Raw genomic sequence first — 11,637 nt, 5'->3', positions numbered from 1 at the left:
GACCACAGGTTTTGGTTTGTCCCTGGTGCATCCCAGTGGGGCCAGTGGCAGGCTGCAGGGGTGGCCCTGCCACCTGTGCCAGTCGCCGAGCATCCTGCCCGTCTGAGCGCCAAGAAAACCATCACTCCTCCACCAGGACGGGGAGATGAGAGGCTGTAATGTGGAGGCCCAGGAGGGATGGAGTAGCCCTGTGATGCCCTCCTCTGTTTGGGGGGGTGGGTGGATTTCTTCTCTCCCCATAGCATGGGCTCATTAGCATGAGCACCCTGCTGCAGGGAGGGGAGACACCCCCACAAAAAAAAATCTGCCCTAAGAGCCTCCTCAGTCCTGCCCTGAGCCCTGAGCCTTCCAGCCCCAGCTCTCATTTCTGTGCCGTGCCCAGCAGATGGTGCAGGGACCCCGCGTAGTGCAGCATTTATTAAATATTGCTGTGAGTGGTGGTGTGCTGGGCTGGGACAGGGGACACAGCGGGGGACACGGGCTTGGGGAAGGGGCTGCAGCCTGGGGCTGGTGGGCGAGGGGCTGCACAGTGCTCGCTTGCCCCAGCAGCTGCAGGAATGGCCTTTCTGCAAAAAAAAAAAAAAGGGGGTGCTGCAGAAGAGGATCACGCCAGGTGGATCTGGCCACAAAGATCTGCGTTGCGCGGGGATACCTGGGGCTGACAACATGGGCTTTGCCAAAGAGGGGGCACGGCAACGGAGTTTCGTCCAAGTCAAGGCAGCCAGCACGATAAGGTGACAGCAAGTGTGACTAACCACAGACAGCCCACCCCTTAGAAAGCAGGCCTGGCGCTGCTGGGGGGTGTCTGGCAGGCAGAAGGGGGGCACTCAGCCAGCTCCCCCAGGCAGCATTTGGGGTGACCGTGGCTGGAGCCGGGGCGCAGGGAGCGCCTGGCATCCGCCTGTGCCGCTCGCCAGGGCTCGGCTTCCCCGGCCGCGGTGCGCGGGGCTGGCGTGGGAGGGATAACTCATCCCAGCCAGGAGGCAGAGGTGCCGGGCGGAGGGAGCTCGCAGCCTTTCCTCGCCGCCGAGAGCCCTGCTCGACCTGCGGGACCATGACTTGGGGGCTTCGCCGCAGCCTCCCGCTGCTGCCGCTGCTGCTGCTGCTGCTGTGCCTGGCGGCGCGGCCGGCAGCGCGGGCGTCCCAGGTGAGCAGTGCTGGGCGTGGGAGCCCGTTCTCGCGTGGGGCCAGGGCTGTCCGCAGGCGTCTCCCTGTGTGGCTCTATCCTTCTGCCTCCCATGGGATGGGAGTGCCACAGGGTCCTGGGGGTGCCTCCTGGGGGTGTTGGGGGGTCTCTTTCCTCTTTTTCCTCTCGCCTGAAGCAGGAAGCTTAAAGCGTGCAAATGCATTGTATGTTCCCAGCCCTTAAAAGCCTCCTTCCCAGCTTCAGGCAACTTGTGAGCACCTCGCCCCGGCTCCCGAGCCGGCAGGTGAGCGATCGGGGAGCGTGTCCCGGTGCCGCTCTGCTCCCCTCTCCCGGAGCCCGGCGGGAGGAGAGGTTTCCCTGCACCCACAGCTGCGGGAGGGAGGTGTGAGCAAGGAGGCTGTCAGTGTCTGGCAAGGCTTAAACAGAGCTTGTGTATTTATTTTTTAAATCATTTTATTTTATTTTCCCCACACCTGAGATCACGACCAAGTACACTGGGAGCAAAAAATACCACTATTTTTACAGGGCAGTGGGGGTTTGTTACGGTTCAGTGTCCCGCAGGGAGCTCTGCTGGCTCTTGAAGCTAAAACCAGCCCTAACAAAGAGCTGTTTATTAAAGCGAGCTGAATGCCAGGCATCTATTTGCTTTTTCCTCCCTCCTCCTGTGTGGTGCACCCCAGAGCTGCAGGCAGGACCCGGCTTATCCCCCACGACCCCGAAAGGCACCGAGCACGCGCAGGGGATGGTTGCGGAGCAGTCTGAGTCTGCCACTTCAGGCTGGCTTCTCTTTTTCCTCTGCACCTTCTTGGTCGCTGTTTGCAGAGGCAGAAAACTCCTTCCAATGTGTTGTGGCTGGGGAGCCACAAATCCCCCCCCCTCCTTCCCTCCCTCCCTCCACCAGCTCTGCTTGCCCCTGGCCTCATGCTGCACAGACCCTGGCCCTTTCCCCATCAGCAAAAAAGGGGCTGTGGGCTCCCCAGGGAGTGTTCATCCCCCACCCTGCATGCTCTGTAAGTCTCTGAGCTCCAGAACTGACTTTGCTTTGCTCAGCTCTTGCTCTTTTCCTTCGGTTTGCAGTCAATTCCACAGGAAACCTATAATAACGATGCCCGTCGCCTGCATGAGTCAGTCCCTCGGTAACCATTAGCTTGCAGGCAGAAGTCCCACAAGTGTTTCTGGCCCCAGAAGAACTCGCAAGACATCTGTTTTCCTATTATTTTGTAATATGGAAGTGGGACACGGTTCTCGCTCCAGCAGGACTAAACATGACTTACAGCGTCTCTCCCAGGGCTAACGAAACGATTACAGCCTGGCTGGGAGCACCGTGCTGCCCTCTTAGATGTAGGACACTGTGCCCAGGCTAGGGATTTCCTACACCGCGTGCAAAACTCCCCAGTGTGGTCACAAACCGCAGAATGGGACCGTGGGGAGCCACATGGGCGGTGGGGCTGGGGCTGGGGCCGCGGGGCGCCATGCACCCCACTGAGTGGCCGCTGCGCCTGCAGAGCTGCCTGGGCAGGCAGCAGCTCCTGGCCGCCGTGCGGCAGATGCAGCAGCTGCTGAAGGGGCAGGAGACGCGCTTCACCGAGGGCCTGCGCCTGATGAGGAGCCGGCTGAGCGCCCTGCACGCCACCCTGAGCAAGGCTGCCCCGGAGCCACCAGCTGGTGAGTCCTGCGGTGGGCAGGGGCCTTGGAGGGCTCCGCTCCAAGCCTTGGCTTGGGATGCCGAGGGCCAAAGCACGGGCAGTGGTGTGGGCATCTCTGCGGATGGAGCCACAAGGCGCGGGTGGGCTGGGAAGGCATGAGAAACCTGCAGCTGCAGGGGGAGCAACTTGTGGCTCCCCCGTTCCTGATCCCTTCCCCGCAGCTCCCGCAGTGTTCTGTCCCGCCCTGCAAGCCCCCGCTGGTGGACGCAAGTTCGGCACGAAGTACCTGGTGGAGCACGAGGTGCACTTCGCCTGCAACCCCGGCTTCGAGCTGCTGGGCTCCAGCACACGGACGTGCCAGGCCAACGGCAGCTGGAGCGGGCAGGAGCCGCGCTGCACAGGTACTGCTGTGGTGCCCTCGCTGGGGGCTGGATGGGGTCACCGCCACTGGAAGCGTTTCCTAGGGTAAAATTGGTACCAGGCGGGCTGGCTGGTGAGGCCAGGGTGGTGTGGAGAAGCGTGGTTTGGTCTTGCTTAAGGGTTCTCCAAACCAGCAAGGCAGAGTGAAGCTGCATCACCACCTACAGCCCTTCTTGTCGCCCCTCATGCATTTCAGTGCTCCAGGTCCCGATCCCAGCTCTATGCAGCTGTGGGAAGAGCCTCTGGTCCCAGGCTTGCCGAGGGGATGGGAAGGGGTGGCAAAGCCTCCCAAATGGGGTTTCTGGTCATGGCATCCTTCACTGCAAGCAGCAACAAGACACGTTTTGTTTGCAGGTTCTGTTCCCTGAGCAGGGCTATGGGGCAGCAGTGCTTGTGGGGCTGCTTTGTGTTCATCTGCTTGGGCTTGCTGGGTCCAGCTGCAAGAGTGGGGACAATCCTGGCTTCCTGATGCAAGAGGGACTATTGGAGTCCACCAAAGGGGTGGTATCGCAGCTGTCCCTGGCCACTGCAGCCTGCACGGCAGTGGTTTGGCTCTTCTCATTGAGAAAAACAGGAGAAAAGGAGCCCAGCAGCAGAGATGGGGGGCAAAAAGAGCATCTGAAGGCTCCCTCCATTGCAGCAAAGCCATTGCCCTGGGGCAGCACCACCGCGTTGCAAACAGCTGGCATCTGGGCTCGGTGAATGTGCCATGGGGTGGCTAAATGTGCCTGAAAAGAAGAAAAAGGAAAAAAGAAAAAAAAGAAAAAAGAAAGAAATGAAATGTGTGTTTTTTTGCATGGCAGAGATCAGCGTGTGCTCCAGCAGCCCCTGCCAGAACGGCGGGACGTGTGTGGAAGGGCCAAGCCAGCAGCGCTGCCTCTGCCCACCGGCATGGAGTGGGGCTGCCTGCCAGCACCGCACACAGACGGGTGGGTGGCTCCGAGATTCGGGGCTGGCACCCCGGGCTAGCCCATGGGGCATCGGGTGGCACGAACAGCCTCGGGGATGGGAGCCGAGCAGGGACGCTCCGTGCTCACCATCGCCCCGTGGTGCCCCCCAGTGCCCCCACCCTTGAGCGCCACGGCTGACCCTGCCTTCAGCCGCAAGCCGCGCTGCGCCCAGGTGGAGCGGACCCAGCAGTGCCGCTGCGAGCCCGGCTTCCACATGAGTGGCACGGCCGCCGCCAGCCTCTGCCAGGGTAAGAGGTGGCGGGGCCGCCGGTGGGGCCGCTGCCACCCAGGCAGGCTGTGGCTGAGCAGGGGCGCCTCGTGTCCCCGCAGATGTCGACGAGTGCGAGGTGTACCAGGCCGAGGGGGCCCCGCGGCTCTGCGCCCACGCCTGCATCAACCTCCCCGGCTCCTACCGCTGCGCCTGCCCCGGAGGGTACAGCCTCCTGGCCGATGGCAAGAGCTGCGAAGGTGAGGCCCCCTGCTTCTCCACACGGAAAATGCCATCTTTACTTCCTTTTCCAACCCCTTTCTTTTCCCCTGTCTTGCTTGTAAGCGTCTTGGCTCGCAAAAATCTCCGTGGGTTTGTATGGAGAGGTGGTTTCCCTGCTGGGCATGGAGAGGAGGGCAGGGAGGTGGTTGCAGCATATACAAGTGGTGCGCGATGCTCTGGGGCTGCGCCTCGCTGGCAGAGAGCAGGGAGAGCATCGCCGAGTCACGGAGCTGCCCCACATGAACGGGGTGGTCCCAAGAGGAGATGCAACCTAAAAACGAGCCTACAAGTGGCGATGCCTGATCCGTTTCAAATTGCTCACCTGTTTTCTGCCAAAATGAGCCTTGCGAGGAGGATGTTTAGGTCCCGTGGGAGGGTGACCTGCTGTCTGTTTTGCAGACATCGATGAGTGTGCCCTGTCACAGGACAACTGCACGCAGGGGATGACGTGCATCAACACAGGAGGGGGCTTCCAGTGCGTCCGCCCTGAGTGCCCGCAGCCCGGCGGCAACGTCACCTATGTGAAAACATCGCCCTTGTAAGTGTGGCGGGGGCCCTGTCCCCTAAATAACTCTGTAGCCACCAAGCTGGTCCAACGCCACCTCCCTCCTTGGGCAGGGAGGGGGACACTGACCTCCGTGTCCACTTGGGCTCCCTCAAAACCTCCTTCTCCGTCACCTCCACAGCCAGTGCGAGCGCAACCCCTGCCCGATGGACAGCAGGTCGTGCCACCAGGCGCCCAAGACCATCTCCTTCCACTACCTGCCCCTGCCCTCCAACCTGCTGACCCCCACCCCGCTCTTCCGCATGGCTACGGCGGCTGCGCCCGGCCGGCCGGGACCCGACAGCCTCCGCTTCGGCATCGTGGGCGGCAACAACCGGGGCCACTTTGTGATGCAGCGCTCGGACCGGCAGACCGGGGAGCTCATCCTCGTGCAGAGCCTGAAGGGCCCCCAGACCATCCAGGTGGATGTGGACATGTCCGAGTACCTGGACCGCACCTTCCAGGCCAAGCACCTCTCCAAAATCACCGTCTTTGTCTCTGCCTACGAGTTTTAGGGGGGGCTGGGGGGCGGCTGCGGGGTTTGGGTGGTCTCATGTGCACATGGCCAGACCCACAGTGACGATCCCTCCTCAGCATCCCCCACCTGGAGCGCTGCAGGTGGTGGCCTGTGCTGAAGCCCCGCAGCCAGCTGTCCTCCCCTCTGCATCACAAGCCTCCAGGTGGCTTTTACACTTGCCTATGTGGAAAAAAACAGCAAATGAGGTGCAAAAGAAGTTGGGTGCATGGGCTATCTGCTAGCTGGGCTGCGAGAGCTGAGCATCATCTTCACCCGAGGCTCCAGCAGGACGGCCCATAGCCTCTACACATACGTGGTGCAAGGCAGTGGACAGAAACCAAGTTCCTTACTCCCTTTTTAATTCCTTTTTGTAGGAAAGAAGCTAAGCTGGTGCTGTCAGCCCTCTGTGCTGGCCTGGGCTTGCTCACCTGAACACTCCCTGCTGATGCCAAGACCCCCAGCCTGCAGGGCAGGGGCTGCTCCCGGTGTTTCAGTGCTGGGCTTCCCCCACAGCTGGGAAAATCCCAGTCAGGGCTCGCAGGGCAGAGCTCAAGCACTTGGTGCTGCTCAGGGCAGCAGAGGCTGTGCCCAGTGAGCCCTAGGGCAGCATAGGAACCTCGTGTGGTGTAATGCACATCACTGCTCATAGCTCTCGGCATGCGTTGAGAAGCCGCAAGTTCTCCCCAGCCTCTGCTCACAGCCTGTTTCCGAAGCAGTGAGGTTGAGACTGTCTAAAACTGAAGCCACTGCATGGGTGCCTGCATCGTGTCCCACAGCTCGAGGGAAAAGGTGCTGCCCTACAGTTCCTGCTCCCTGCCTCCTGCACCCCCGGGTACCAGCTGGGGTCGGTTACCTTCAGCTCACCAGAGGGGCGCAGGGAGGACCTCACCTGGTGCTTTTTTGAAGTAGTTGGGGGGAAGCTGCAAGTGCTTCTTGCCACCTCCCCTGTGCCATGCTGGCCTGCCAGCACACTGTCCCTGCGGTACCATCTCCTCTGCCACCACCCAGCTGGCTCTCGTCTGCATGAGGGACGTCGCCAGCAGGCAGAGGATGAGCCCCAGAGGGATGAGTGAGCCCTCAGCATCATATTGTGTGAGGAGCAGAGGGGAGGGATGGGTGGAAGGACCTAAGGGCTGTCCCATGCTTCAGATGGTGAGCAGCAGCTCCTTAAACCCCTGGCACATGTGCTCACGCACCTGCATCCATCTGCAACCACGTGGAAGCCCTGGGTAAGCCTGCATGAATGTGACACAGGGACAGTGACTGCTTTGGCTGCATGTGGTGCTCATGTTGCAGGAGGTCGAGGTGTGAATATTTCACTGTGTAACACCCCCCTGCCTCCACTGTCAGTGCAGCTGCAGGAATAGCTCGGGTGCGGTGGCCGCTCCTGTCCTGACGCAGCTGTACAAGCCGTGGGGAGGCACCACTGTGCTCTCCCACCTTGCCCCATTCCTCAGTGCAGTGCTTCCGCATGTAAAGCACACCAACATTATGCATGTTTCTTCATTATGCTGGTTTTAATACAATTAAAGGATGATATAGCCTCTGAGCAGGTGCAGAGTGGAATGAAATACCCGATGTGCGTGTGGCCAGCGTGCCTGGGGGGGATGCTCATCCCAAGCCATCTGGGGATGGGTCCTGGCTTTATGTGGCACTAACCTGCCCTGGTTATTTTCCTTTTTTCTGCTTTATGCTGCTTGAGAGGGCAGGCAGGAGGTGCTGGGATGTACCAGCATGGGGGTCTTGCAGCTGGTGGCATGGGCAGTCCCTAAAGCGGCTGGGGACAGCAGGCACTGCCTGGCCAAAGCACCCCAAGCAGGACTATGTGGAAGCAGGGTTTGTTCCAGCAGGACGAAAACACCTTCATAGAGGAAAGCTGAGTGCTCTGTCATGACACCTGGTAGTCCTCCAAAAAGCAGCTTTCTGATTTCCCTTGAACTCAGCCCAGATTTGAAGAAATCCTGCTCCTGGGAGAAAGGGGATGTCCACCTGACAAGGGGAAAGAGGCTGAGCAGCATGGCTGTTAGGCAAATAAACCATTTTGAGGCACCCTTTGATCCTTTACAAGGAGCTTTCCCTGTGTAGGGAGCTGGCCTCTTTCCTTCCCCCCTCTCATATCCCAGCACAAGACACCTGCACTGCTCCATGCCCTGTGTGAACCAGGGGAAATGTCCCTTGAAAAGGGACTGCTGGATTGAGAGGCCTTGAGAAGAGTGAAAACTCTTTGCAAAACCCCAAATCCTACCCATTGCAAGAAAAAGCTACCAGTTTCTTACCAGCTCAGAGAAGAAACTTCCAGTAAAGGAGCTGGGCTGAGATGAGAGGGGGCTTTTCATTTTTTTATATTTTTGGAAAAGCTGAAGGTGGGCAGCTTTGGGGAAAGAAAACACAGTTGTGAGCAAGAAGATGACGGATGGGGCAGCTCAGAGCCTGTGGTTTGCTGGGGCAGGGTCTGGCCTGCTGCAGCTGCACAGCCTGCTGTGGGATGCTTCTGCAGTGCCCCACTGCTGCGTTTAGGGACGGTGCCGAAACCCCTGTGCCTGGGGATGCGCTTCCCACAGCGCCTGGGCATGGCTGGGCTTGGGGCTGCCAGGAGGAGCTGTATGTTTTTGGCTTTTCTTCTTTTATGCAGGGCTTTTCCCTGCATGGCAGAGCCCGAATCCTGCTTGCAGCCAGGTGGGATGGATGATACGCACCGCTGCAAAAGTGTGCTTGCTGCCCGAGAAGCAGGAGAGGATGACTTTCTGAATAGTTTCCATCTGATGCTTTAGCTGGCTCATGGGGCTGGAGATGGGTGTTTGGACCTTCAGGTTGGCTTTCCTTGCAGCGTAATCCTTAACTGACAGCATTTTCCCAGTTCCCGAGGCCAGGGTGAACTGGCTTCCCCTCTCCGAGATGGGACGGGACACTGAGGACTGGCACAGAGATGTGGAGGGGCATCTCTGCCACCAGGGCTCACGAAGCAGTGCCCGTCCTTCCAGGTGCTCCTGACCTGCCCTGAGGGCCAGGATCAGAGCTGGGAAGCTCAGATATCTCTCAGCCTTAGCTGGCTGCGCCATCTCTCATTCAGCCCCAGAAATGTTTAAGGTTGGCTCCGCAGTGCCTGGGCTGGGCTGGAAGCCTCTGGCCAGCATTTGAGCTGACTGCAGGAGATTTTTCCCCTTCCCAGAGAAGTGACTGCAGCATCTTGCAGCCTGGAATGTGCAGCAAGAAGCTCTTCTGGTCCCAGTAAATACAACTTTGCGTTGGGATAATAACATTTCAGAGCCCAAGAAATAGCTAGGTTTGCCTATGCTCCCCTTACAGGCACTGAAAGCAAGCGGTCCCCATGCAGCTGGCTCCAGATGTGCTCTGCATGCCCTGGGAGAGCCCCAAAGCCACCGAGGAGGGTGGCTGGGGACACAGTAGCAATGTGGAGTGTCTGGTGGCAGGGTGAACCTCCATCCCCCTCCAGCACAGGGTCCCCAAGCTGGAGCTGTGGAAAAGCAGGAGGAGGTGGCTCCACCATCAGCGTGGTGGTGTCAAAAGGGGACACCCCGGCACAGCCACTGTGCCTGATGTCTAGCAGCCCGAACCCACACCTGCTGGGGACCACGGACCACCTGCATCCCAATCACCACAGGTCAAAATCCCTGCCCTGCAAAGGCTCTGGCCATGGGGGAGCCTGCAAGCAGAGCAGAGTGCTGGCAGAGGCCCAGTAGCAGCAGGGAAAGGAAGGTGTGCCGTGACTCAGGAGCGAATCACGGGCTCCACAAGACACAGGGATTCCTCTTGGGGCTCGTGGGCATGAGTCAAGCCCAGGACAAACCTTGGATGCCCCCTTAGGTGTGGAGCAGCTAAAGGCCTCACATAGAGGTGGAGGTGGGATGCACAGAGCCATGCAGGGCCATGTGGTGTGCTCCTGACGGGGTGAGAAGCAGCAAAGAATCAGGGAAGAAGTGTAGGTGTAATTAACAGAGGGTGAAGAGCCCTCATGTGTGGCAGACATACTTTAGTGCTCTTGGCAAGTGGGGCCGAGAAACAGCTTAGATAGTTGAAGTCCAGCACTAAGTCCCCAGCATTGCCTGGAAGGCAATAATCCCCAAATCTAAATACATAGAGAAATGCCTGGAATGTCTACAAGGCCCACAAAGCACATAAAAGGAGAGGGGAACCAAAATGAGAAACTGCTCCAAGAGAAGTCATTAAGACTTAACTGTGGCTGTGGCCTGGGACCTCCTGAATATTCTACCAAGTGACCCGCACCGACCTGGTCCCACTCCGGGAGGGAATGGGAGTCACCTTGCTGTGCTCTGTGCCTGCTCGTGGGGCCTGAAGAGAGGACCAGACGCTCCTGACCACCTGCCCTGCTCAGTGACTCTTCTATCCAGCCCAGAGCAAAGCCAAAGGAACAAAGCGGAGCCGGCACTGCCTGCCCGAGCACATCCCAGCCCATCCCAAAGGGCTGTGATGGAGGAGGAAACAACACCTCATTTCAACTGTTTCCCACTTGGCAGCCCATGAAAATGCAGAGCACGTGGGGCATGCGCTCAGCTAAGGACCATCCGGACTTTCCAACAGCTAAAGTAGGCATGGTTGGCATATCCCACCGGGGAAGGACTGGGGGTATTTCTTTCCTTGAGGTACATGAGAACGGGGCGCTGGAGCCCCTGCAGGCATCCCTCCTGCTCACCCGCGAGCCTATGTGGTCACACAGGACATCTCAACATCGGAGAGCCCAGGAACAGGGTCTTGAAGCTTTCTGCACAACTTTGGGCAACCTAGTGATTGGCCAAGCCTTGTATGTACCGCAGGTACCATCACTCACCCACCAAACAGACCCTCAGCCGAATGAGACAGATCCCTACAAGCAGCAGTGACAATTCTCTTGCTAAACACAGAAGAGAACACCAGCAAAGCTATTTTTAAGATCTGAATTTTATTGCAGCAGCGCCAGGCCAGCAGCTCCAAGAAGGCCATGCTGGCGCGCAGCACATACATTAGCGCTGTGCCATCTCCTCCCACCCCACAGATTTATATCACGCTTTGAATCCTCGCTAAAGTGAAAGCACGAGCACACATTCCACACCACTTATTAATCCTGTTACGGGCCTTAATGAGGAGCTGAACCATGACATTTTTATTTGTTATGGTTGCTAGGTATGTTGCTAAGCCCTACACACCATACCCCAGATCCCAGTATATCTGTGATATCTGAGAGAGCGTACTGGGGAATTTGTTTAGCTGATATTGCCAAATTTAGTTATACTTTGAAAAGGCTGAAAAAAAAGAGCCATTCAGGAACTTCTCACAGGCATACCTTTTTCCTTGACAACGCAAACACACACGTAAGGATATTTAAATAAACAGTTTTACCCTGCTTGTGCTGACACATTTTTCTGCCCATTTAAAATTAATTTTGTGGGTATGCCTGAGGAGCACACACAGCTCTTGTGCCAACCCACAAGGTGAAAGAGGAGTTGTCCACCCGAGCAGGGAGCAGACCCAGTGCTACAGTCCCAAAGGGGTCCTGACACCAATAAGTGCCAGGATCATCCTGGGGCTGCACGGAGAGGGCTCCACGTGCCCCACGCTGGAGAAGACCTGTGTGTGCTGCAAGAAAAGTGAGACCCAGACTATTATTTTAAATCTTAAGTTCTCTTCTTTCTCTATTGCCTGGGGAGATGGTGCTGACAAACAGCACATGGGGATGCTCACATACCAAGGACACTAATTAGGCTTAATGGCCCTGATCAGCCCCACTTGGAGCCACCACCCATGCCTCTGCCCATGCTTCCTGGAGCCCCATTTCAGTCCCTGCCTGAGTTGTGCTGTGGCAGCACTGGTCTCCAGCTCAGATTGCTTTGCTGGTTTGACCTAGGACCTGCCTCCTCTCCATGAATGTGTGTGTTGGCCTGGATGCTTGGTTGAACCTGGCCGTGAT

The 11,637-nt window shown here is 58.2% G+C and overlaps 1 protein-coding gene across 1 annotated transcript; it reads left to right on the top strand.

Moving 5' to 3' along the window:
• The first annotated feature begins 1,054 nt into the window (after positions 1-1,054).
• FBLN7 (fibulin 7) lies at positions 1,055-5,721 on the top strand. The gene is made up of 8 exons (XM_032184942.1): positions 1,055-1,147; positions 2,653-2,812; positions 3,024-3,194; positions 4,017-4,142; positions 4,274-4,411; positions 4,494-4,631; positions 5,053-5,191; positions 5,340-5,721. Exons 1-8 carry the CDS (start codon positions 1,055-1,057, stop codon positions 5,710-5,712), a joined length of 1,338 nt encoding a protein of 445 aa, XP_032040833.1. The 3' UTR covers positions 5,713-5,721.
• Positions 5,722-11,637: the final 5,916 nt, after the last annotated feature.

The sequence above is a fragment of the Aythya fuligula genome, chromosome 3 (genome assembly GCF_009819795.1).
Source record: "Aythya fuligula isolate bAytFul2 chromosome 3, bAytFul2.pri, whole genome shotgun sequence".
NCBI classification, from domain to species: Eukaryota; Metazoa; Chordata; class Aves; order Anseriformes; family Anatidae; genus Aythya; species Aythya fuligula.
This window is presented reverse-complemented; position numbering and strand designations above follow the sequence as displayed.